General features: G+C 40.8%; 2 protein-coding genes and 1 non-coding gene across 9 annotated transcripts; 2 read left to right on the top strand and 1 right to left on the bottom strand.

Annotated features, from left to right (window-relative positions):
* Nucleotides 1–40: 40 nt before the first annotated feature.
* Nucleotides 41–7984, top strand: CNTD1 (cyclin N-terminal domain containing 1). Of its 3 annotated transcripts, none has more exons than XM_039873404.1 (7): nucleotides 41–463; nucleotides 3343–3418; nucleotides 3647–3815; nucleotides 4816–4942; nucleotides 5436–5580; nucleotides 6209–6305; nucleotides 6875–7984. In XM_039873404.1, exons 1-7 carry the CDS (start codon nucleotides 295–297, stop codon nucleotides 7043–7045), a joined length of 954 nt encoding a protein of 317 aa, XP_039729338.1. In that variant the 5' UTR covers nucleotides 41–294; the 3' UTR covers nucleotides 7046–7984. The 3 variants fall into 3 exon arrangements, with proteins under 3 accessions (XP_039729338.1, XP_039729337.1, XP_039729339.1); XM_039873403.1 differs by having other exon boundaries at nucleotides 4780–4942; XM_039873405.1 differs by lacking the exon at nucleotides 41–463 and adding an exon at nucleotides 3090–3124 and having other exon boundaries at nucleotides 4780–4942.
* On the bottom strand, nucleotides 7630–24342 carry BECN1 (beclin 1). Of its 5 annotated transcripts, none has more exons than XM_039873399.1 (13): nucleotides 24255–24342; nucleotides 16641–16769; nucleotides 15076–15143; nucleotides 14129–14187; nucleotides 13618–13686; nucleotides 13377–13467; nucleotides 13134–13270; nucleotides 12781–12975; nucleotides 11741–11887; nucleotides 10331–10480; nucleotides 9777–9837; nucleotides 9185–9327; nucleotides 7642–8448 (listed from the first exon to the last, which is right to left on the bottom strand). In XM_039873399.1, the coding sequence occupies exons 2-13, from the start codon at nucleotides 16765–16767 to the stop codon at nucleotides 8280–8282; spliced, it is 1416 nt and encodes a 471-aa protein (XP_039729333.1). In that variant the 5' UTR covers nucleotides 16768–16769; nucleotides 24255–24342; the 3' UTR covers nucleotides 7642–8279. The 5 variants fall into 5 exon arrangements, with proteins under 5 accessions (XP_039729334.1, XP_039729335.1, XP_039729333.1 ...); XM_039873398.1 differs by lacking the exon at nucleotides 24255–24342 and adding an exon at nucleotides 17042–17201; XM_039873400.1 differs by lacking the exons at nucleotides 13618–13686; nucleotides 24255–24342 and adding an exon at nucleotides 17042–17201 and having other exon boundaries at nucleotides 7630–8448.
* On the top strand, nucleotides 15392–15499 carry LOC120611334 (U6 spliceosomal RNA). The gene has a single exon (XR_005655130.1). It is a non-coding gene; the product is annotated as a U6 spliceosomal RNA (small nuclear RNA).
* Nucleotides 24343–24844: the final 502 nt, after the last annotated feature.

Raw genomic sequence — 24844 nt, 5'->3', positions numbered from 1 at the left:
ACGCCGGGAGTTGCAGTCCGCGTCTTCTGTTGTGACCTGAGTGTGGCTCCTGGCCCTGGGGAAGGGCGGGGTAGTCGAAAAGCGGCCTTGCTTTCTGATTGGCTGAGGGGTCAGCGGCCGTTGGGGCGGGAAAAGCCTTTGGAGGGAATTGAGTTTTCTTCAGACTTGAGGCGAGGACAAACACACAGAAGGGGTCGACGAATCCAGAGTGTGGCAGAAGGCTCTGGAGAGAAGTGAAGGTGGTCGGTTTATGTACCCAGTGAGCCGTCTGAGAGCCCAAAAAGGCTTCTGAAAATGAACGGACCTGGGAGACCAAAATTGGCCTCTCTCAGTGACTTTCAGTTTGGAGCTGTTGCCACAGAGATGATCGAAGACGTTCTGCTCCACTTGGCCCAGCAGAATGAGCAAGCAGTGCAGGAGGCCGCGGGCCGGATGGGCAGCTTCAGGGAGACCCGGATCGTGGGTGTGGACGCAGGGGAGGGGAGCCGGGTTTAGGGGAGACCTGAGCATCTGACTTTGAGGCACCGACCTTGTGATTCAGTTTACTTTATTCATTCAAATAAGTTTTGTTAGTACCTACGTTATACAAGATGCTGGGGCTATAGTGATGAACAAGACACACCAGCACCCTACCCTTGATTTCCACAAGTATAGAGTATTTATTATCTACTCTGGATGGAAAAGAAAGATGAAATAGAGACCTAGTCTCTGCTTTCAAACCATGTATATAATCCTTGGAGAATATTAGGACAAATCCGCAAATGCTTAGGTACAAATATGGTTAGATAAGTGACATACTAGATGAAACAAGCTTTTATGGGGCTTAAATAGAGTGATGGGGTGAGGTAGGGGTAGAATTAAAGTCCTCCAGGCATCATGGCATTTGAGGTAGACCTTGAAGGATGATAATTTGGTTGGTGAAGGTGTTAAAGGGGGACAGCGTTTCTAACTGAGTTAAACTGTGGAAATAGGGATGCTTAGGATGAGTGTGAGTATAATGTAGTCCAGGTTGGCCAGAGCATGTGGGAAAGTAGTAGAAATTAATATCAGAAAGGTAGTTTGGAGACATTCCATGTGGAACTTTGACTGCCAAGTTGAAGAATTTATACTTGGTTTAGTAGGAAAGAAAAAAAAAGCATTGAAGGTTTTTTAATATGGTTGTGATACAACTGTAACCTTTGCCTTAGAAAAAAATTATTTTGGCTGTGATGTAAAGGATGAATTGGAGTAGAAAGAAATGGGAGGTAGGTAGTCCAGTGGAGTCTGTGTTAGTAGTTTAGGTGATAGGGTTGAGGGAATTATGAGGCTGGACTTAAAACATCTCAGGGGTGAAATCTAGAGTTCTGCAATGGATGAACTTAAGAAGTTAGGGAGGCAAAGATGACTATGTCAAAGGGTTGAGCCTAGGGGACTGGAAATATAGTGGTGCCATTAAGAGAAACACACACATACATTAAAAAATAAAACAGAAAGGAGTGTGACTTTTGTTTGGGAAAGATAATAGCTTTGGTTTTGAATCTACTGAGTTTCAGGTGTTTATAAAACATTCAGAGAAAGATTTCTAGCAGCCAGTTTAAAAAGTAAGTCAGAAGAACGGTCAGAACTAGAGGTAAAGGTTTGGGGGTTATCTCCAAAATGATACTATTGAAATTGTAGCAGAGGATGAGCTCCTAGAGGGGAAAAGGAGAAGGTCAAGGACAGTTTCTTGGGAAACATTTTGTGTTCAGGGGATTGGGGTAGGAAGAAGAGTATGAAAGACATAAAAGGAGTGGTTTGAGAGATAGAAACAGAGCCAAAGACCTTTAGAAGGCAAGAGGAGAGTTTCAAGAAGGACGATGGTCAGCAGAGATCAGATGCTTCAGGGCTATAAAAAACAGGAATGAGGACTTCAAAAGGGCCATGATATTTAATAATTTGGACATATTTGCTGGCCTTTGAAACAATCATTTCAGCAGGCTGGATAAAGCAGAAGCCAAATAGTAGAACATTATGGAGTAAATGATGCAGTGGAAGCAGCAGGTATATTTGTAAGTACAGGAGACAGAACTAGCACCAAGGGAGAGGTGTAACCCTCATCCATGTCACCTAACCTAAGCTAAATTTTCTTGGCAAATTAAAATGGGAAATAGAAAAAATTGCCCCTATAATCCAGGCCAAAACCAAAATCAAACCAAACTATTATACACACAGAATAAAAACAAAATGAAGGAAACCTGAACTCCAACAAATAAAAGGACTAGCTAATAATACATAATTATGTGTTCTGGGATATTTAGATATTTTGCTTAATTGCTTAAACTAATTATCTTCTTTGTTGGACACTGCTAGCAGAGATTTAGTTTCTGTAATGATAAGGTTTTGTATAGATATTTTGTGTAATGTGTGTCAAATAGATTGTTAAATTATCTCATGCTAGCTTGATTTTTACAGCTTTTTTTTCTAAGAAAGTCAAATTTTCTCTGAAGACAATATGGTAATTTGATTGTTGATTGGTGCTAAAAGTTCCCAGTTCTGCAGGAGTCTTTCTTTTTTGAGAACATTAACCTTGTTTCCACCCTCTAATGATATTGCAAACTAAATAGAATTCTATCTGAGGTGGTTCTTTCAAAGAGAAACAGGCAGCCCAAAATCTTGCCAAGGTATCTTGCCCTTCCCACCTTCCCAGGGAATTTTTTTCCCAAATTGGGCTATGTTCCCTGATTTGGAGGATGTGTCTTCAAAACAAGCCACTCCACCGTAACAAACTTGCTCCCGGGGAGATGCTCAGCTATCCTAGATTTACCCAACAAACTGGTAGTGGAGAGATGGTGTCCAGCTGTAAGGTGAATTGTGTTTGTAAAGCAATGGGAGTTCTCCAGAGGGTGGTTACTAAACAAACAGTATTATAAAGAATATTGAGGCTCCAGGAGGGACCTCTCTGTTCCTGTCAACATTCCACTGCAAACAGAATATAAGAGTTAAGGTTCTTATCCATCCAAGAATCTCCCTTGAAGCTCGGGTTCCCAGCATGGTGTAGAGGCCAGTTAGACCAGCTGGTATGTTTATGTGTAACTGGCTAAGCCTTTTGTCAGCTGAGACCCACAGGAAGGCTCAAAGGTCACTGAGGGGGCTTGGTAAGCCCTTGGTAAGTCTTTGGCACTCAGTCAGCCTCCTTTTCATGCCTCTGATCTGCCTATTGGCAGCAAAGGGAACTAAGCTCAGCTTGGGTTGTTTCAGTCTCATCTTTCTCACCTTCTGACCCTCTTCCCTTGGCCCCATCATGGCTTTTACACAACGCCAAGAGTTCACAGAGTGGTTTTGGTTGCACCTTGTGAATTAGGCTCTTCTTTCCTGTTTTGGCAGAGTTTGTTTTTCTCCTGTCTGAACAATGGTGTCTGGAGAAATCCGTGAGCTACCAGGCTGTAGAAATCCTAGAAAGGTAAAGCCCTAAGCATAAGGCATTTGTAAGGAGTACCTCTCTACCCATGTATCACCCAAACCTAAAAAAAAAAAAAAAAAGTACTAGTGCCATGTACCATGAGACCTGGTTTTGTACCCTCTATTACTTGCAAATGTAAATTTCTTAGCTTGAGATTGCTGTTGGAAAGAATAAGACACAGCATAGTTTGAGTGTGGATTGTTTAATCTCTCCTTCCCTTCTTTATAGGTTTATGGTTAAACAGGCAGAGAATATCTGCAGGCAAGCCACAACCCAGCTGAGAGAGAAGACAGAGCCTCAGAATTGGAGGGCTCTGAAGGAGCAGCTTTTCGACAAGTTTATCCTGCGTCTTGTGTCATGTGTTCAGCTGGCAAGCAAACTTTCTTTCCACTACAAAGTAAGGAGCTGGGGTTGCTCATGGGCACTTGAGTGTTAGAAAGAAATTAGCTCATCCAAAGGTGATTGTGAGAAACCTACTCCTAGGCTAGGTGATACTACTCATGTGGAAATTCCAGAGTGTGATTATGCTTCCTAAGCATACCTCCCACACACACACACACACACACACACACACACACACACACACACACACAGTCACACAGAGGCAATTATTAAATAGCCTGAAGGTCTGTTCCCAAAGTATAATTGCTGGACAGATGCCATCATTCATGCAGGTCACCTTTTCTCCCCTTGGATTCAAGGACAATTTACATAAGGTGTCTGAATTGGCAACAAACTTATCAGTACTAAAGGCAAACCACTACATTTATAAAGGATAATTTTTTTTTCTGTCACTATCCAATGCCTGTATAACAAAATATTGTTCAACAAATGTTTATTGCCTTCTAGAGCCAGATGCTGCACTAGGTGCCATGGCTGCAACAGTAAAAATATTGTCTGTGCACTAAAGGAACTTATTATCCAATGAGAGAAGACACGGGCAAATAGTGTGGGAAAATGTCCTGATTAGTGTAAATACAGAGGGCTATAAATGTACCTTATCAGCCTTGGAGAGTCAAGGAAGTGTATTTAGAGAAAAGGACTTCTCAAAGCAGGAGCGGGTGTGGAAAATGGGTGGGTCCTAAGGGAAGAGGGAGAGGAGTTAAGGAAAGCAGGGAGAGAGATGGGAGAGAAAAGGGAGATCCAGATACAGGAATCAGCACAGAGGCTTGGAGAGCTTGGTGGGTTTGGGAACTGTAATTCTATAGGACAGGCATCAAGTGTAAGGGGGAATTACCAAGAGAAAAGATGAGATGAAGGCATGGCTAGATTGCAAAGGGCTTTGTATACTATGCCAAGATGTATGACCTTTACTCTGACACCCTTCTCTTTTTCTCACTGTTTTGTTTTTCTTTGCTCAGATAATCAGTAACATTACGGTCCTGAATTTCCTCCAGGCTCTAGGGTATATACACACGAAAGAAGAACTTCTGGAGTCAGAGCTTGATGTTTTGAAATCCCTGAACTTCCAAATCAATCTGCCTACTCCCCTGGCATATGTGGAGATGCTCCTGGAGGTTCTAGGTACTTTATTAAGTGTGTCAGGGACTGTGAGTTGGAGTTTTCCATAGAAGACAATAAGAATGTGCCCAGGGGTTTGGGGGCAGTGGGCAGAACCCACCAATGAGGAACAGCAGGAAGCCTGAGATGACTGAGGAAAGTGTTCCCTCTAGTACTTGTCAGGGAAAGAAACTCAGGTCTTGGCACCTGGCTTTTGTTTGGACTCATTAGGTGCTCTCTTAGTATAGGATCGAGGGTCAAGGAGTTGATTTTATAGAGAGGCATGAGATAAGAGAACAGACAAAAACACTCTAATTGTATGTATACTGTAGATGGAGGTTTCTCTACTTCTCCCTTTGTCCTTTCAAATTGACCTCCAGCTAAAGAGGTTTCTTACAGTAGAACAAAGCAACCAGGAAGCACATTAGCTGCTCAACAGCTTTAGTTACATAACAACTGTGATTGTGATCAGAAAAAACTCACATAATGCTCTTTTCCATGCGCATACTCCATATAGGATACAATGGCTGTTCGGTCCCAGCCACACGGCTGCATGCAACCTGCCTGACCCTGCTCGACCTAGTCTATCTTTTGCATGAACCTGTATATGAGAGCCTGCTGAGGGCTTCAATTGAGAACTCCACACCCAGTCAGCTGCAAGGGTAAGGCAACTCCTTTAGGGTAGGCTCCTTCCAGAAACAGGGAGGTGGGAACATCACATGATAACTTGGGGAATGGGAGTTTACCTACCAAGAAGACATCCAGTCCACAGAAAACCTGCACAAGTTACCTGATTCAATTTGTTGTTTGGCTGCAGATGACTGAGCCCAACCAGCAAAACCCTAAATGCCTTTACTTTTAAATTTAAATGACTTCGAGTAATTATATACTTTCTTTCCTAGTCCTTCTTTTATAGCTGTTTATAATTTGAGATTATTGGACTGCTTTTAGGAAAACAAGCCAGTCACAGGGTTGCAACTTGGACAAAAGTGTTTGATTACTGTAAAGTCAGACTGGTAAAAAGCCTCACAGTTACATTTGTTAGGGAGACAGATGGAACAACAAAAGACCTACAAACCATTTAGACAGGAGGCTCATGTTTTAATCCCAGTTGATTTGAGGGAGGTTGGGAGAGGGGTCAATTAGCTATTACTTGATCATTTCCTTCTATATTTAAAAAATCCAAGATGATCAATATCAACAACTAATAGCTGAGGTTCCATGACCCTAAGATTTAGGAGATCATGTTTCATTCTATCTCCAAAATTAATAATGGTTTTAATCGCTCAGGGAAAAGTTTGTTTCAGTGAAAGAAGATTTCATGCTGTTGGCAGTGGGAATCATTGCAGCAAGTGCTTTCATCCAAAAACATGAGTGTTGGAGCCAGGTATGCACCACTGAGCAGGACCGGCATGGTCAGAATTCATTTAATAGAAAGCATTCTCCCTTTAGTTAAAGAAAAACAGAAGATAATCTATAAAAGATAAGTGCCAATACCCAGGATTAGGATGAATGAGCAGGATTTGGGAGAGGAAAAACGAGGTTAGGACTGAGGAGTGTTTTCCAGTTCTCTTCTTATGAAATTGGAAATGGAGGCCCAAGTTCAGCTTGTTCTTTTCCCTTAATGATGAAAATCCACTATCACATTAAAGTCCAATAAGTATATCCTCCCAAAAGGAGAAAATGTCAAGGCCCAAATTTCCCTCTCATAATTCATAAAACTTATAACTAGCAAAATGAAATGTTTAGCAGAAACTTTCCACAATACTAACAGGGCAAAGGTATCCTAATGTAATCTGGCCATTAGTAAACACTGGGATCTGGATTTAATATTCTCTGTAAATTCAGAGAAACAAAATTATATTTGGCTTGAGAACAGCCCAAGCAATTTGTCTGTTTGTGCACTAAAACACATTGAGTGATCTAGTAAAAAGAAATCTGTCTCTCTTTCTGAAGGTAGTGGGGCATTTGCAGAGCATCACTGGCATTGCCTTGGAGAGCATTGCTGCGTTCTCTTATGCAATCCTGACTCACAGCGTGGGAGCCAACACTCCGGGGCGACAGCAGTCTGTTCCTTCCCACCTGGCGGCCAGAGCTCTGAGGGCCACTGCTTCCTCCAACATGTGAGGCAGGCTGAATCCACCAAATATAAACAGCCTTCCGTCCCTGCACACATCCCTCCCTCTGTTTACTTTCATACTCAGGATACAAAAGCTGCACGTATCTTTTGAACTGTGTTTTGTATTCCAACTTCATGTTTATTTTTCTGCATCAGAAAAAGAATTAAGATGGACAAGCATGTCCTTTTTGTCATATCAGACTGAAAATGTGAAAAGCTAGGAGAAATAGAATATTTAAGTTGGTTCAGTTTTGTTTTAACAAATACTTATGGCTTTTCTTTAACTATTCATTTCATTGAGAGAACACCAGACATGGAGATTATTAACCAGGGGCTCAAAAAATGAGGCCATCTGGATGACCTTGACGGAGCAAAGAGACAGCCTTGATTTCTCCTTAAAGATAATTTAATGTCTCTGTTCATTGAGATCTACACAAAAAGGGTTTTCTCTACAGCTATTTCCACTAGTCTTTTGACAAAGCAACACTAACTCATCTCTAAGCATGTTTCAACAGAATTTCCATACCTGTACTTGAACTCAATTCTCCCAGAATACAAAGTACTCTATTTCAGTAAAACAAAAACCCAACAGTGCACCTTGGGCAGTTATCAGACTGCAGCAAATCTTTTATTACAAATAATTAAATCTCTCCATAACGTCTCAAACAGTATCAAACACTGTTTCATATCTCTAACACAGAGCAGAGCAGGCATTCAGTACTAGAACCGAGCGAGAAGTGTTAAATTTCAAGCTTTTGATCATATCACATGGTGACCAAAGCTTTTATGTCATTTTCTCACATTATCCAACTATGTATCTCATACATCTCGTCGTCTCAGTGGAGACAAAAGTTTCTAGTTCATATTGTTAAGTGCATGAAGTTGAGAGAGATAAAATCCAGCGAAAACATATCGATCTCAATTCAACTCAGTTATAAAAAAAAAAAACGGAAGCAAACTTAAATTAGTTTTAAGGGGAGAAAGGGAAAGGAAGGCATGGGTTAAGGGTCAAAACTATAACAAAGGCTGGTAGTTATACATAGCATGTTATAGCTCTGGAAACTGTCATGTGGTATTTTAAAATAAAGTGGCTTTTGTGGATTTTTCTTTTTTTTTTTTTGGTATTGTAAACATGTGCTGTTTAATAGTACCCAAATTTAATTTAAAATATTTTTTTTCAAACAACAACAAAACAAAATTTAAAGCCTTTAAGGCAAACATCCCCCTAAGGAAAAAAGAAAGTCATTTGTTATAAAACTGTGAGGACACCCAAGCAAGACCCCACTTAAGATTCGTCAGCATGAACTTGAGAGCTTTTGTCCACTGTTCCTCAGAGTTGAACTGGGTTTTGATGGAATAGGAGCCGCCACTGCTTCCTGTGTCTTCAATCTTGCCTTTCTCCACATCCATCCTGCAGATGGACAGAACAGAGCTCATTAGTAACTGAGATCTGAGTTAAGTCAGTTCAGGCAAATGGGCAGGGACTTGATCATGGGACCAATCACGTCACTTTATCTATTAGAGAACTCTTGGCGAGGAATGGTAGTGTATTTTGGACTTGCTTAAAAGCCCAAAATCAAGAAGGCTGTCACAAGAGCCTCATTGTCATTGTGAAGTACAGGGACAGGACACACACCCAAACAGATGAGAAGCCTGGAGCAGAGGGTAAGTGAAGGTTACAGTACTCCTCACTGTTTTCCTAGGCATCCCTGAACTCATGGGGAGAGAAGGGAAGCAGAAGAAAATAAACGCTTTGTTTTGGGGTGATAGAAGCTGCTTAGCCTTACTCTCTTGAACTACAGTCTCCATCCATTACTGGGCACCTATACAGTTTGACCAAAGGAAGCATTCTTGTATGTTTCCAAGGGCTTACAGGGAAACTTTCCTGAAACTGGAGGATGAATTTGAGCTCTGTGCCAAGAAAATCCCCCAGACCACCTAAGGCAACATTCTTTTTACCCCAGGGACCAGGTGGTGGTATTCTGTCCCACTTGCAGTGTTAGATCAGTGTTTGTCCATCAGTGTCATGTGATTTTGCACCATTTTCTGCTTTCCCACCATTTATACTGTTTTTCCTCCATTACTGTCCCTTCAGTTCTGCTCAATTTGTTCCTACTCTAGGTTCATTCAACACGGGGGATACTGACCTGTAGGGAAGACAAAAACGTGTCTCGCCTTTCTCAACCTCTTCTTTGAACTGCTGCACACAGTCCAGGAAAGCCACCATTGCATGGTCAAACTTGTTGTCCCAGAAAAACCGCAACCCCCCAGAACAGTATAACGGCAGCTCCTGCCCAAGAAGAGAGAACTGGCTATGGGTGTGGCACCAAGACAGGCTATCAGAGGCTGTTCCCAATCCTATCAGTCTCTCAAGTCTTCTTTACATATTCCACTGGAAACACTAACCTTGGGCAAATAACAATGCACCTAGAAATGTTTTACCATCAATGGAAATGTGTGAAACATCTACCTCATAGCGATTTCTTCCCCATCCTACAGCACACATTCTCCTCTGATCTGCCCACATCACTTCTCAACAGATTGTAAAAACCTAATTTTCTCTATAGGCCTCAAAGAGCTAATCCTGAACTAGACAAGACATTGAACAAGACACTGGCTCTTCATGAGATATCTAACTCTAGGAAAGAAACTGAATAATACCATTTATCAAAAGTAAACCATTTCATTAGGAAATACAAGAATTTTATATTCCAGTGGAAGTGGAACTTCCCAGAGTACCTTAGATTTGTCTGTCAGAGACTCCAGGTATGAGTGGTTTCCATAGGGAACAAGTCGATACCTAAAAAAGAGATTCATAGAGAGATGGATACAGGACTCCTCCTAAAGTGATTATTGGGATGTTAGAACCCAGTGATTTTCAGACTCCATCCTACCCAGGGACCTCTTTTATTATTCCCACTCCTCTTTCACCTCCCCATAGGCTCCATATTTAAGGTTTTGTTTACTGAACTCAGTACATTTATTACACAATTGCCTGGGGGCCTTTGTTGATTGATGTATGTTTTGGTTTACATTTAAAAACAAAACAGCTTGAGGAACACTAAGGTTCTGAAGATGGTAGGTTGGAGACCATGGCTATGGTCACGCGGCTCAAGGATTGCTGATCAGTAGAAAGAGCATTATGGTAACGGGAAAACGAGAGCAGTCTTTACAGACAGAAAACTCTCCCGTCTGTTGGAACCCAGGGCTCCTGCTGTAGTGGGAAGCAGCACCAGAATGGACATACGATTATATCAAAGACATACCACATTCCAAGAAAGGGCTACATTTACCTCTGAAATTTCAGACCCATCTTATTGGCCAGAGCATGAAGCAGCAACACTGTCTGGCCCCAGGCAGCATTAATTTCATTCCATTCCACAGGAACACTGGGCAAGCGACCCAGTCTGAAGTTATTAATTGTGCCAAATTGTCCACTATGCCTATAGAAGAAGGCAGAAGGGCAGGAAAAAGTACAAGGTAAACTTAAAACTTAGCAACTTCTGAGACTTTCTCTCACCTAAAATCTAGCACAAATCTCTCTCCTTATCTCTAGATTCATATATCCAAGCTCTACTTGGTACTTTAAATACATATCTGAAATGTGAGTCATCATCTTTCTACCTGCTGCTCAGATGCCAAAGCAGAAACCTGGGCATCATCCCTGAATGCTCTCAGCTCCCTCCCCCAACAAAACCACCAAATTCTGTTGATTCTACCTCCTAAATCTATTTTATCTGTCCATGTCTCTGCAAACTCATTGCCAATTCTCTCTTTTCCTGTTTAGATGCCTACTGACAAGTCTCCTTACTAAAAATGCTGCCCTCTTCCCCCAAGTCATTTCTCACATTGCAGGGAAAGCTATCATCACAAACGTAGATGTAATTAGGTCGCTTCCCTGCCTAAAATACTTTGATGGCTCCCACTGCCTTTTGGATAAAGTCTAAATTCTTCGTGAGGCCTATAAGATCCTTTAGGAATTGCTAACTCTCCAGTTTCACATCTTGTTATTCCCCCCTTTACACTCAATCTCGTCACAATAAACTCCTTTCAGTTCTCCGAATTCACCACTCGCCTTTCTTCTGTTTCTTTGCACATGATGTTCTCTCTGCCAGGAACAAGCTCCCTCATCTGCAGATTTCTACTTCACATCTCAGCTTAAACATCAACCTCCTCTGGGGGAAACTTTCCATGTGGCCTCTCCATATTGGGTAATGTCCTTATGTGTTCCCACAGTACCCTAAGTTAACCATTATCGCACTGTATTACAATTGTCTATTACTTATCTATCTCTTTCAGGAGATGATAAACAACGAGAAGACAGAATGCGTATTGTTTGCTGTTGCCCTCCTAGTGCTTAGCACAGTGCCTACCAGATAGTTAAGTGGATAAAATGTTGAATAAATTAATACTTGAATGACCCTGGGGATAAGAAATCAGTTCCAGGCAGAGGACCAGAATTTCATGTGGCTGGATGGCTCAGATCGTTCCCTTTTCTCGGAAGACTGGATGTCACCAAGCTCTAGAATGCTAATCCCTTGATTATGCCTATCCTTTCACAAGGAATAAAAGAAACCTAGATGGGATGAACATGACATACAGTCCTATTTTGTGGGAGGTGGGCACCCTGGCTTAGTGGCCAATAGCTAAGCTCCAGATATGTAGTGCTTCCCAGATGCTCCTCACCCTTTGGCCCTTATTACCAAATGTGGAAGGTTGCATTAAAGACGTTGGTTTTCTTCAGCTTGTCCAGCTGCATCTGGGCATACCGCATCTGGTTTTCTACACTCTTCAGCTCATCATCCAGTTCCAGCTGTTGTCGTTTAAATTCACTGTATTCCCTCTGATACCTATGAGCAGCCAAGGTGGCCATTGAAGGCTGTTAGGTTGGGGGCTAAAATTTCTCTGTTACCACTCCTCTCAACAATTTATTCTTAGTCTTAGTGATTATGGTTACATCTAGTCACAGCATCTTTTAGATATGACACAGACCACACTCAAAAGAACATACCTGCCCTAGTTGTTTTCCCTGGGAGGGACAGAAATGTCTCAAACTCCCGCTGCCCATATGCAAAAAGGGAAGGAAAAAAGGACTCTCTCAAACCAGAACCAAACACCTCCTGGATGTCTGTGATCTTTTCCAGAAATCAGATGAGGAGGTCAAGAGTGACTTCTTCCATGGATGGATTGGCCATAAGTGAATTTCTATAACTTCACCTCAACATTGTACTTATTGTCCTTTACGTAGTTCATGAACACCACTTCCAACGGAACTTGTTATATGACTCTGTGAAAAATTAACTTTTTTCTGTCCTTCACTTCCCCAACTTCGGTTAGTATGGACACTGTGTCTCCTCCAATAGAGGGTTCTCTTAGCTCAAGAGCATCAATGAAATCTTTGAGCTGGGAAAGAACAAATGTAGGCCAATGTGCACATCTGCCCAGAGGAGGATGCCGGGTGCAGCAGACTTACCCAGACTGAGCCCGGGTCCCTGCATCACAGAGCTGTGACTAGAGCCCTGGTTCTCCGCTCTCTGTTTAACCAACACACTTTTTTCACTTAATCATGTTGACCCTTCATACATAACCCTCCCAACAAACCTCTACAAACAGTGCCTGGAAACAATATGCAGGATGACAGTTGACTGCAGCTTACAGACTAATCAGACACATTCAGCTGGAAGCCATTTCCCCTCCTGGGACCTTGAGGGCAGGAAGATAGAAGAAGAGGGTGATCACTCACTGAGCCTCTTCTTGATCTAGTCTCTCAGCCTCGGCCTGGACCTTCTCGAGATTTTCTGCTACGATCTTGCGGTTCTTTTCCACATCTTCCAGCTCCTGGATCAGCCTCTCCTCCTCTAATGCCAGCTCTTTTAGCTCCATCTGTAGCTGTTCGCTGTCATCCTCATTCATCTGCTCTAAGATCTCCAAACAGCGTCTGAAAAGGACATAGGAAGAATATGCTTACCCAAGGGAAACTGCTATTCTGTTTACCTGGGTGGAGCATAGCTCTTGGGTAAGGGCCAAGCAGTCTCACAGCAGTGACAGCTCTAAGATCCAGATCTGTTTCCAGGTCTTGGCTCCAGAGGCACTCACTTGTAGTTCTGACATTCATTTTCAGTGACATTGAGCTGAGTGTCCAGCTGGTCTAAAAGAGTATCTGTGCATTCCTCACACAGTGGGTGATCCACATCTGTCTGGCCTGACATGATGTCAAAAAGGTCCCCAGTGACCTGGAAGTGTGGGAGAGTCAGGGTAGGGTTTGCCCCATACTATTGGCCCAGACACCCCCTCTACCAACCAGGCCCACTGCTTGATGCTGGAATGAGGCTGACTTGCCTTCAGTCTTCGGCTGAGGTTCTCCATGGTGCCGCCATCGGATGCCTCCCCAATCAGAGTGAAGCTATTGGCACTTTCTGTAGACATCATCCTGCAGACAGCCCCCCGCCCATGGGCCACATGAGGGAGCAGAGAGGCCTCTTCCACCTACTGAGGTGCCAGTGGCAGAGACTCTCAAGCACCAGCTGAGGGGCCTCAAGGTGCACACCCACTCCTAGCCCAACTGACCTCCCAAGGGTACCTCTCTCCCAAGGGAAGGCCATGCTGGTCTTCCACAGGGGCACTCAGCACGAAGGTTGGCCTGGATGGACTAAGGAGGGAGAGGGGGCATCAAAAACTGATATGTGTGTGTCTACAGTAGAAAAGGAAGGAGAATCAGGAAAGATCATTTCTTAATATTATAGCCCTTGCCGGCCACCTTCACATGCATCCATTAACTAAGGACCTGAACGCCTAACATTTGTTGTTTTAAACTTTTCAAGAGCTCTCTCTTCTATTAGTCAATCACTCCCTTTTCTCAATTCTTCATTATAAGAGCTATTATCCCTTCCCACTATGTGAACAGCTACAGGAAAAATTCAATCGGTATTGGAAGGTGATGGGCCGGCATAAGGGAATGCATCTTTTCTGGAAGAGCCAAAAGGTTAGGTGATGATTCATCTCCATCACCTGGCTCCAGGTCTCAATTTTGGGTTCAGTTAAAATTTTACTGGTTTTTGGCAAGGAGCAGGGGGCTGAGGAGTAGTAGGCACCTGGCTGGGGGGATGAATCTGCGAGAGACACCATCCTGGCGAGTTTCAATAAATGGCTCCTGGGAAGAAAATAAGGGGCATTAGAATTCTTGTGGCTTAGAGGTAGAGTATATTTCCCCAAAAGCCTCAGAACTATTGGGCTTTACCCTTGATTGATAACCATGAGACTTAATAAACCACAAAGACTTAAGAAATGGGTATTATTTAGCTAATCTTTGGATATAGGCACTAAGAAAGGACCCCTGGTATAGACAAACCCCAAGTTTCATCTGATTTTTTGTGGGGAACAGCATTCTCTAACTATATTATACTCTATTATAGTTAAATTTGCATTTTCTCAACACTTACTAGTCAGAGGTAGGGGCAAGATGCTCTAAATCACAGCACAATGAAAAAGCCAGATCAGACTGCAATAAAGTTTGCTATGCCATAGAACAAAGTAGATAATTTATATGTTTTCAATACTTTGATAATTTATGTGATCAAAATCTTATGAGATCTCTTTTGCAATAAAAATTATCACTGATGTTATCACAATTTAAAAATGACATGTTGTCTAACACTGAGAATCCTTTCTAGCTAGGGTAGTCATACAACCTGCTGCCCAAACCAAGATGCTTTTGAGAATGGAGAGGAGTGGATACTAATTATTAGCTTGGACAACAGATGTAAACCAGAAATGCCCTAAGATGACCTGGATACATAAGTCATCCCATCTCTCACCTATAATGGCTTATAATTCTGCCTTGAATAAAGAAGGGCCTCTCTCCACATTTTTGAATGGATGCCTCATTCAGTAACCTTGTGACCTCAAGTGTACTTCTGTACCTCCAATGATCCACAGTGGCCTGATCATGTAGAAAGTCTCTCGTTAACCAGAAATCCCAAAAGTCTAAAAGCACCAAGTATCCTGCAGAAACCCAGTTTTCATTCCAGTGTTTTCATACCTCTCCTGAGTTAGCCTCGTCTTCCTGGGTCTCTCCTGGTTTCACCTGGGCTGTGGCAAGTAATGGAGCTAAGGGCAAGGAAAATATTGAGTCAGAATCTTATCAAAGCAAGAAGAGGTATGTGGGAAAGTGTGGGAAAAGAACTGACAATATCCTCATCGCCACCCCCACTTCCACCTTCTTCTTAAAGTACCACTTACAAAAAGAAGAATCTCTTGCCTTCTTCTCTTTGTTCCCATTAAATCAGATTATGGAGTTGTTAACATTTTTCCAGTATAATGGTATCATGGTTACATTTTTAAAAAGACACCTTATCGTGCTTGCTTCAGCAGCACATATACTAACATTGGAATGGTACAGAGAAGATAAGCATGGCCCCGGTGCAAGGATGACATGCAAATTCAAGGATGACATGCAAATTTGTGAAGCGAAAAAAAAAAAAAGATACCTTATCTTTCAAAAATAGCTACCAAAATATTTACATATTTATGTTTGGAATTTGCTTCAAAATAATTTGTAGTGGAAGGGCAATGGATGGGGCTGTAGATGAAACACGATTAAATACGCATTGATAATTACTGAAGCTAGGTAATGGGTACGTGAGGTTCTTTATATACTTTGAAGTTTTCTATAATAAAAATAAAAATAAAAAAAATAATTGACCGAGAATGGGAGGTGAGTAGAGGTATAAAGAACACAAGAATGAGAGAATGTAGTTAATTGTTGAAGCTAGGTAATGTATACGAGAGTTCATTATGCTATTCTCTTGGCTGTATGTTTGAAATTTTTCATAATAAAAAGTTTAAAATATATTAGTCAATTCCCCTGAAAAAAGAGAAATCAGGTAGTAATAACAATAGCTAACATTTATTGAGTATTATTTGCCCAGGATATTCCTAAGTATTTATGTTCTTTGTCCTATTTGATCCTTACAACTACCTTCAGGTCGTTTTACATTTTACAGATAAAGAAACCAAGAAAGCTGGGCCTACAGAGATGAAGTAACTTACAAAAGTCACTCAGCTAGTAAATGACAGTCAGGATTTAAATCCAAGCAGGCTGACTCCAGACCCATGAGTTTATTTAAACTGCCTATTCAGTCTTTTTTTCTAACTTCATCTCACTTCTTGGAACTATGAGACTCTGTTCCTCCCCATATCACTTGCTGACTCCTGGGTAAGTCATTTAAGCTCTCTGAGTCATTCCTCATCTGTAAAATGATCCATGAGGGTTGTTACAGGCCTAAACAAGGTAATGTATGTAGTGCGCTTGCTGTATGTTAAGTCCTCAAGAAATGCCTTTATTACATATATACACATTCCTTTACTCTAAAACAGCAGGAGTAGAAAACTAAAGACCTTTCCTTGATACAGAAAGCTGTCAGAAGCACAATGTCAGAACTCATTTATGTTCAGGATGAGAAAACAGGGTGCCAGAGAGATTAACTGACTTTCCTAGGTTTACACAGCGAGTCTGTAGCAGACTACACGGATATAAGACCTTCAACTCCGAAGCCGCCCACTTTCAACGATCTCAGTCATCCTCTTTCCAAAGGTCTCGCTGACCTGTGAGCTCCTGGATGGTGACATGGTCCAGAATCTTGAAGCTCGTGTCCAGTTTCAGGGGCTGGCTGCAGCGCTGGCACACGAAGCTCACCTGCATGGTGCTGCTGGACGACTTAGACCCCTCCATCCCTGCGGCGATGGAGAGCAGGCGAAGTTAGGGAGAATCGGTACTCTTGAACCCCGTATCCTGGGCTACCCCTGCCTTGCTGGTGTGGTTAAGGGGGAGAATTCCCGCCCGCGTCTTTCCCTCTAGGAGAGGCACGATACCCACAGGACCTGCTTCCGGGGCAGCCCCGGCAAAGGCAGTTTACAGCCCAGTTAGGGAGGGGCTGCAATAGGGTCCGTAAGGGTTCCCAGGCTCCTTGCTAAGGTCGCGCGGTTCAGCCCTCGACTCTCTTCACCTCGGGGCCCGGAGCCCGCCTCCCTGGTCTGGTTTACCGCGGGGGCACCGTGGCCTCGGGTCTGCCCGGGAGCGAGGCCTCCAGAACTGCCATCGCCCAGTTTTCAGCTACTTCCCGGTCGGCCAGCGGAGGACTTCCGCCCTGACCGGACGTTACGCCACGACGCCTGCAGCTGCAGGAGGAGCCAGGAGGTCGGTCCTGGTCCTCCTGCTTACCGGACCCGCTGCGGCCCCTAGAGGCAAAACTGGGGAACTCAGCCGGCATCGACGGGTGGGAGAAGGTTGCGAGAAGTGGAAGGACCGAGTTGGGTTGGGAGAGAATGAGGAGCCTCCGCTGTTCTTTAATTCAGTGACTTTTCTTCAGATTTGTCACTTCTGAACGGAGCCACTTTAATGCTTTCTGCAATATCAGTTTTAATAATTTCTCCTCTGGAGAGCTGGGCTTTCTTTCAAAGGCTCCTGAGAGAGTGGTAGACACACTTGGAGCGGAAGGCTAGGAGGTAAACTTTACTGTGTTTTATTTTGTATTATAAAATTACAGTTATTAATCAGGGAAAGTCGAGAACTTCAGATATTGAAACGTATTGTAACGTAGTATAAAACTAGAACATTTTTGTCTTGGTGCAGTAATAGATCAATGAAACAACAGAATTCAAAAATAGACCAGGTATACAGGGGGATTTAGTGGGTAATAAAGCTAGTATTTCAAATCATTGGGGAAATGAACTGCTTAATAAGTGGTAAGTGGGTCCAGAGAGCCATGTAGATAGCCATGAGCTGAATCTTCTACTTCACTGCTTACACCAAAAGAAGTTACACCAATTGGTCACAATTTTAAGCATCGAAAATACTATGATTAAAAGTACTCATTGAAAGCATGAGTGAATATTTTTTATAATCTTGGAGTGGAGAAGACCTATCTAAGGATGACATGAAGATCAGAAGCCAAAAAAGGAAATATTGAATTTTACTTCTTAGAAATAAAAATTTTTGTAACTATTAAAGACTCTGTAAAAAAAATTACAGAAGAAAAATGTGGTAGTTGCAGCTCATAAGATAGAAGATAAATTTCATTAATATATAGAACTCTATTCAGTCAATAAAAATTCCAATAGGCCAATAATTAAATGGGCAAAAAATATGAAAAAGTAGCTCACAGAAAAACAAATGGTTGATAAAGAAATTAAAAGATGTTTCATTTCACTTGTAATTAAGTCAATGGAAATTAAACGTCGGTGAGGCAGCATTTCTCGTTTATAAGATTGGTAAAGGCTGAACCAGTTGATAATAGCCAGTGTTGATGAGCATTTGGGGAACTCTAGAATACTGTTGTTGACTGGGAGTATAAATTAGCATAATATTTTTGGAGCTCAATTTAGGAATATTTATCAAAATTTTAAATGTTCATAGTCTTTATCTCATAGAATCGCTTTCTAAGAATTTTCCTAATAGATATGCAAGTGATCAAATATATATGTACAAGAATTTTCACTGCTAAATGTCCTTCAGTAATAGAGGATTGTTTAAATGTTATTGTATTATCCATTTAGCAGAATACCACACAACCATTAAAAAGAATGAAGTAAACTTGCTTTTTACTTGGTTTATTTGGCTACTTTGAGAATAATCTGAAGAAGGGCAAGGGTAGAAGCAGGAAGGCCAATTAAGACATTTTTGCATAAACTGAGGCAAGAGATGATTATCGATTGAAATAAGAAAAGTAATAGGTAGTATACATGGTATGATTCCATTTGTACAAAAAATAACATGGTATATGGTGTATGATATGACGTTATGTGTTGTTATATGAAGTGATATGCAGCAAGCAGTGTCTTTCACTGGACAACGGGACAGAGACTTTATTGCACACAATTTGTATTTAGATTTTTTTTTTACAATAAACCTGTAATTAATTTACAATATTTAAACTTTTACAGAAAGATAACATAACAATACAAGAAGTTAGGTGAATGGTGTAATGAAATTATCCATAATCTCACCACACTATAATTTTTATGTTTTCCGTTAAAATGTTTTTCCTATATATTTTAACATGGTTGTATTTTTATTTATAAACTATGAAATTTTTGTATTGTTTTTAAAATTTAATATTACATATTTTTTCATGTTAAGTTTTTTGTAATTGTCATGGCTGCATTACATCATATCAAGTGCACTAACTTACTGTATTTCTTCGTTGCTGGAAATTTCCATTGCTTCCAGTTTTGGTGATTACACTAATGCTTCAATGAAGAACTGACTGCTTCCTTACAACAGAGCCTATTGGGATTACCGATGAAAAAGAATGTGGCTATTTCATGTCTCTTGATTAAAATTAGCAATAGTTTTTCACAGTGGTTGTACATAATTCTGCCTTCAGGAATGTGTGAGAGCCTGTTTCACAATGCCTTGGCCAGTATTAGGTATCATATATTTGAGGAATGAGGGGGGAAAAAAAAAAAGGCACATCCCTGTTATTTTAATTGGCATCATTGGTATAAATTGGCTTCTCTTTTTTGAATTTTCTGTTTACATTCTTTCATTTACCTACTAGGTTCTTAATATTTTGCTCAATATCTTTCATTATTTTGCATGAATGGTCTATTAAGATGTTTTCCAGATGTGCAAAAGTTTTAAATTCTTATGTGATCGAATCTATTTTTTTTCTTGGTGACTTATATTGCTTAGAAAGTTGTTCCCACTTCCAGAAGTGACTTTCATGTTATTTTAAATGTAGGTAATCCTCCTATAATTAATATTAGATGCAATGTATGGAACTAGATTGGTTTTCTCTTGGTATTGTTAATTATAGTTTTTACAACCCTCTTTCCTCTTGGATCTTTCAGCATGAGACCCCCTCCAGAGGAGGTGAGAGGAATCATTCCCAAAGAATTCTCACTTAGGCCTGGTGTGACTCTTTAGTAGTCCTACATTTATTCCTGCTTGGCTGCCACTAACACCATCTCAGAAAGGCATAGAGATGTAATGGGCTTCTAAAGAGGTAGGAAGTATAAAGATTATAACTGAGAGTTTGAAAGTCTAGACTGCCTAGGTTCAAACCCTATATTTGTCATTCACCAACAATGACCTTGAGCAAGTTTATTAAACTAGTCTGTGCTTTGTTTTTTTATTTCTAAAAGAAGCATAATAATATATTTTCCATAGCATAGTGTGATGATTAAATGATCTAATAATATGAAGTACAAAAAGGAATGCCTGGCACATAGTAAATTGTGTGTCTTGCTGCTTAGAGAATATATAACAGTATGTATAATGCATGATGGATTGTGAATAATCAACAACATACCCACGTCATCAATTCAACACTTATTGAGGATCTACTATTTGCCAGTCACTCTTCTAGGTCTGAGAGAATACACTGGTAAACTGCTCTAACAGTTTACATTTTAGAGGATTTTGACAATAAACATGTAAATGAATGAATAAGATTTCAGATAATGGTAGGTGTTATAGGTTGAATTGTGTCTCCCCAAAAGATGTTGATGTCCTAACCCCAGTACCTGTGACTGTGACCTTATTTGTAAATAGAATCTTTGCAGATAAGTTAATGACTGGTGTTTTTATAAAGAGACAGTTTGGATACAAAGATAGACATGAACAGAAGGAAGACACGTGAAGAGACACAGAGAGAAGACAGTTGTTTCTAAGCCAAGGAACATCTGAAGCTACCAGGAGCTAGGAGAGAGGCCTGGAACATGTTCTTCTTTAGCACCTTCAGAGGGAGCACAGTCCAGCTACTTTGATTTCATGATTCTAGCTAATTCTAGCCTCCAAAATTGTGAGACAATACATTTCTCTTGTTCTAAGCCACCCAGTTTGTGGTACTTTGTTATAGCAGTAAACACATTAAGTGGGGGCAAGGGTAGATGGAGTTACTTCAACTGGGGGATTCAGGAAGGCCTCTATTAGCTATGAAATCATTGAGGATGACACACAGGGAAGAGACATAATCTGGCAGACTTTTAAAATTATTGAAGCATTAAATTAAGAAAAGGACACAAACATAAGTGTACAGTTCAGTGAATTTTCACAAATGAACACACACATTTATAATCAGCAACTCTCCTGGCCCATGCCCCCTTCCAGGTGCTACTCATCATGAGGGGAAAGAGCATCCTCACTTCTACCACCATAGATTAGTTTTGACTGTTTTTGACTCTTTCGTTTTTGGTTTCTTATTTAAATTTTGTTATTTTATTTTTCCATTACAGTTGACATTCAACATGATTAGTTTCAGGTATACAGCACAGTGGTTAGACATTTATATAATTTATGAAGCGATCCCCCCAATAAATCTAGTACCCACCTGGCATCATACATAGTTATTACAATGTTATTGACTATATTCCCTATGCTGTACTTTACATCTGTGACTTTATAACTACCAATTTGTACTTCTTTATCCTTTTACTTTTCACCCAGCCCCCCGCCAACCTTCTTCTTTTGCCTAGTATTGTGATTCCTCCATCTTCTGTGTTTTAGTTCATCTATTCTCAATACTATGCGGTATTCCATTGTGAATATATTAAAATTTAGTTATCTATCCTACTCTTGAGAGGCATTTGAGTAGTTTCCAGTTGCAGCTATTGTGAATAGTGTTGACACAAACATTCTTGTTCATGTTCTTGATGAATGTATTCATGCATTTCTGTTGGGTATGTTTCTAGAGTTGAGATTTCTGGGTCACAGGTATATATAGAAATCTATACATATGTTTATTCAGCTTTAGTAGATATTGCTATAACTGTGGTTGACATATTAAAAGATAGTTTGGGTGTGAGTAGAGACTAGAATGTGGTAGTGGGTGTGGTGGCAAGAGTGAAAATAGAGACCAAATAGTCTATTGTAATAGCCCTAGCAAAGGATGACAATGACTGACTAGGATAACAAATGAGACAGAGAAAAGCATGCTCATACAGGATTCATTATTCAGGTAAGGCTGACAAGACCTGCTGATGGTTGGATGTGGGGAGATGAGGGAGAGGAATCAGGTTGATAGTTGTTTGGTTTGAATAACTAGGTAGACAGTTCTGTCAGTTATTGAGATGGGGAAGAGTAGGAAAATAACAGGTGTGTGGGAGAATCAAGAATTCTGGTTTGGCCACATTAAGTTTGAGATGCCTATTAGCTATCCAAGTAGAGACGTCAAAGTAGACAACTGGAGCTCAGTTAGATGTCAGGACTGGAAAAATTTAGGGCCATCAGCATACAGCTGTTGAGTACCACTGAGAGTTTTAGGTAAGAGGGAGAGGTGACCACTGGTACTGTCAACATGGAAGTCATTGGTAATCCAACAAAACTATCTCAGTGAGAACATGGAATGGGAAAGCCTGATTGAAATGGATTAGAGTAAGTGCGAGATGAGAAAGAAGAGTAAGAGACAATAATATTGCTCAAGAAGTCTGACTATGAAGAAAAAAAGTGTGAGAGAAATCTGGGTTCAAGGGAGGGTTTTTCTCAAGATAGGAGGTACTTATCATGTTTGGATGTGATCCAGTAGAGAGAGATAAATGTAATATAGGAGAAAAAAAGGATGATCACTGAAGGATAATCAGAAAGTGAAAGGGGCTGGTTTCCGGCACACAAAAGGAAGTGTTGGTTTTTGATGGGAACAGATGTTTCCTTCAATGAAAGAGGAGGAAAAGCAGAAGGGATTTGCAGATTGGCAGATCTGGGGGTGAAATAAAGTTCTCATTTGCTTCTGTTTTCTCAGTGAAGAATAATCCAAGACCATAAATTGGAGTTGGGAGGGGAGGGATATTAGAGGTTTAGGAAGGTGAGAAGGTATGATGGTCATTTGGAGTGTGGGAGAGTAAACTTGTCAGAAGCACATAGTAGGATCTCAGGCAGTGTTGTGCACCCATTTGAGAGTTGTGGACATGAATTTAAAGTGAGACCAGCCATTAGTGATTGTGTTTGATTCATAAGCACCCAGGAATGAATAGTTTGTTAAATATAATGGTACCCTCAGCAACTGCTCACTGAATAAATAATGAGTAGAGTATTATATAAAACATTTGGATAAGGGAAGAGGATGGGAAATAGAGAAAGAATGTGTCTTCTTATGACTTACTTGAAGACAAAACACAATTATTTGAGAACAAAGCCATATTTCAACAAGCACAAACATACTAAGTTTTCAAGTTGAAGTTATTAATTCTGTAAGCAATGCAGGGTAATGGCACACTTAAAATGGGGTGAAGTTAATTTGGGAAAGCATTCCTGAAATTAGGTTCCAGATCAGAGTTCAAAAACTAGGGACAAATGTTAACAGAAAGCAGAGGAAGAAGGGGGAAAAGTTAGATGTTGATAAGCAAGATGGGTAGTATGGGCAATGTTGTATGTAGCTCCGTATAATTGGAAAAGGAATTTGAGTCTAAAAGCAAGGAAAATTATATAGTTTAAGAAGTAACCTCTTCATGCTAAGCACTAACAGGTAGCTTATCTGACAAAGGCTACTAACTATGTATCTAGTTCCTGCCTTGTGTCCGGGCACTGTGCTAGTTCTTTAACACATATATGATTTCCAATACTCACAACAACCCTATGGAATTATATATTATTTATTAATAATGACTGAAATTCCATTTGACAGGTGAGGGAACTGAGACAGCATTTCAGTAATTTTACCAAGATATCACAGTTGGTAAAGAGCTGAGATAGGGATAGAAGCCAGGTCTCTCTGATTCCAAAGGCCACAGTCAGTTGCACTTCACTTAACTGCATATTCCCACCATTTTCCTTGCACTTAGCACAGAGGCCTTCCTGGGATAAATGTTCAGCAGCAACGGCAACTCCAAAACGTACATCAGATTACCTGCCTTTGCACTTAATTCCAATTGTTTCCTAACAACCCTCCCCGCCCCACTTCCACCTCCAGTTCACTAGTCTTTCAATTTCTTCAATAGGACAACCTCTTTCACTCTCCAGGGCATTTGCTTATGCTGCACCTGTACCTTTGAGGCTTGTCCCTTCACTCCTCCCAAGCTAACTCCTTTACATCCTTTAGATTTCAGCATAATCTGAGAGGTCTTCCTTGTCCATTCTTCCTAAAATAGACCTCTGGTATTCTTTATATCAGTCATTTGTTAACTAATATTTATCAGATTTTGTAATTATGTTGCTAGTTTACTTTCTGGTGTCCTTCCCCAATATTAAGCCCCATGAGACCCAAGAACTTGAAACGCATTTACCTTCGATTTCCCAGAGCTGTGCTTTTCAATACAGGAGGCACTAGTCAGACGTGGCTATTCAGCATTACAAATGTGGCGCCTGAGTTGAGATGTGCAGTTAAGTGTAAAATTCACACTGGATTTCGAAGACTTGGTATGAAAAAAGAATGTATACAATCTCGTTAATATTTTTTATATTACCTGTTGAGAAATATTTGGATAAACTAGGTTAAACATGATTAAAATTAATTTCATCTATTTTACTTTTTAGTGTGGCTACTCTTAGATTTTAACTTACATAAGTGACTCACGTTACATTTCTACGCTCTGAGGCAGTATTGTCCCAGAGTCTAGCAGTGTCCTGGCCCACTGACATTCACCCACTGAGCGAAATAACCAATGTTAAGAGACAGACCGAACGAATGCGTGAATAAAAAGATACGGTCTCTGCCTTCCTTAGGAAAATGGATACAGCATTGTCCTCTAAGTCTGGAGATCTGGATTCTGGTCCAGGATTTACTGTTATCACTGTGCAGCCTATCCCTCTCTGGGCGTCAATTTGCCCATCAAGCAGTTGATCTCTGAGGTCTGAAAACGTATGAAGATAAGTG

Source organism: Pteropus medius, unplaced genomic scaffold, assembly GCF_902729225.1.
Source record: "Pteropus medius unplaced genomic scaffold, Ma_sr-lr_union100, whole genome shotgun sequence".
Taxonomy (NCBI): Eukaryota; Metazoa; Chordata; class Mammalia; order Chiroptera; family Pteropodidae; genus Pteropus; species Pteropus medius.
Note: the sequence above shows the minus strand (reverse complement) of the source record. Positions and strands in the feature narration are given on the sequence as shown.

Coding starts and splice junctions, on each gene's coding strand:
- CNTD1 (XM_039873403.1), top strand. CDS start 295: ATGAACGGACCTGGGAGACCAAAATTGGCCTCTCTCAGTGACTTTCAG. Junction 4,943..5,435: donor GATGCTCCTGGAGGTTCTAG/GTACTTTATTAA, acceptor TACTCCATATAG/GATACAATGGCTGTTCGGTC. Junction 5,581..6,208: donor ACACCCAGTCAGCTGCAAGG/GTAAGGCAACTC, acceptor TTAATCGCTCAG/GGAAAAGTTTGTTTCAGTGA.
- BECN1 (XM_039873399.1), bottom strand. CDS start 16,767: ATGGAGGGGTCTAAGTCGTCCAGCAGCACCATGCAGGTGAGCTTCGTG. Junction 11,888..12,780: donor CTAGATCAAGAAGAGGCTCA/GTGAGTGATCAC, acceptor GGCTGCTCATAG/GTATCAGAGGGAATACAGTG. Junction 10,481..11,740: donor AATGCAACCTTCCACATTTG/GTAATAAGGGCC, acceptor CTTCTTCTATAG/GCATAGTGGACAATTTGGCA.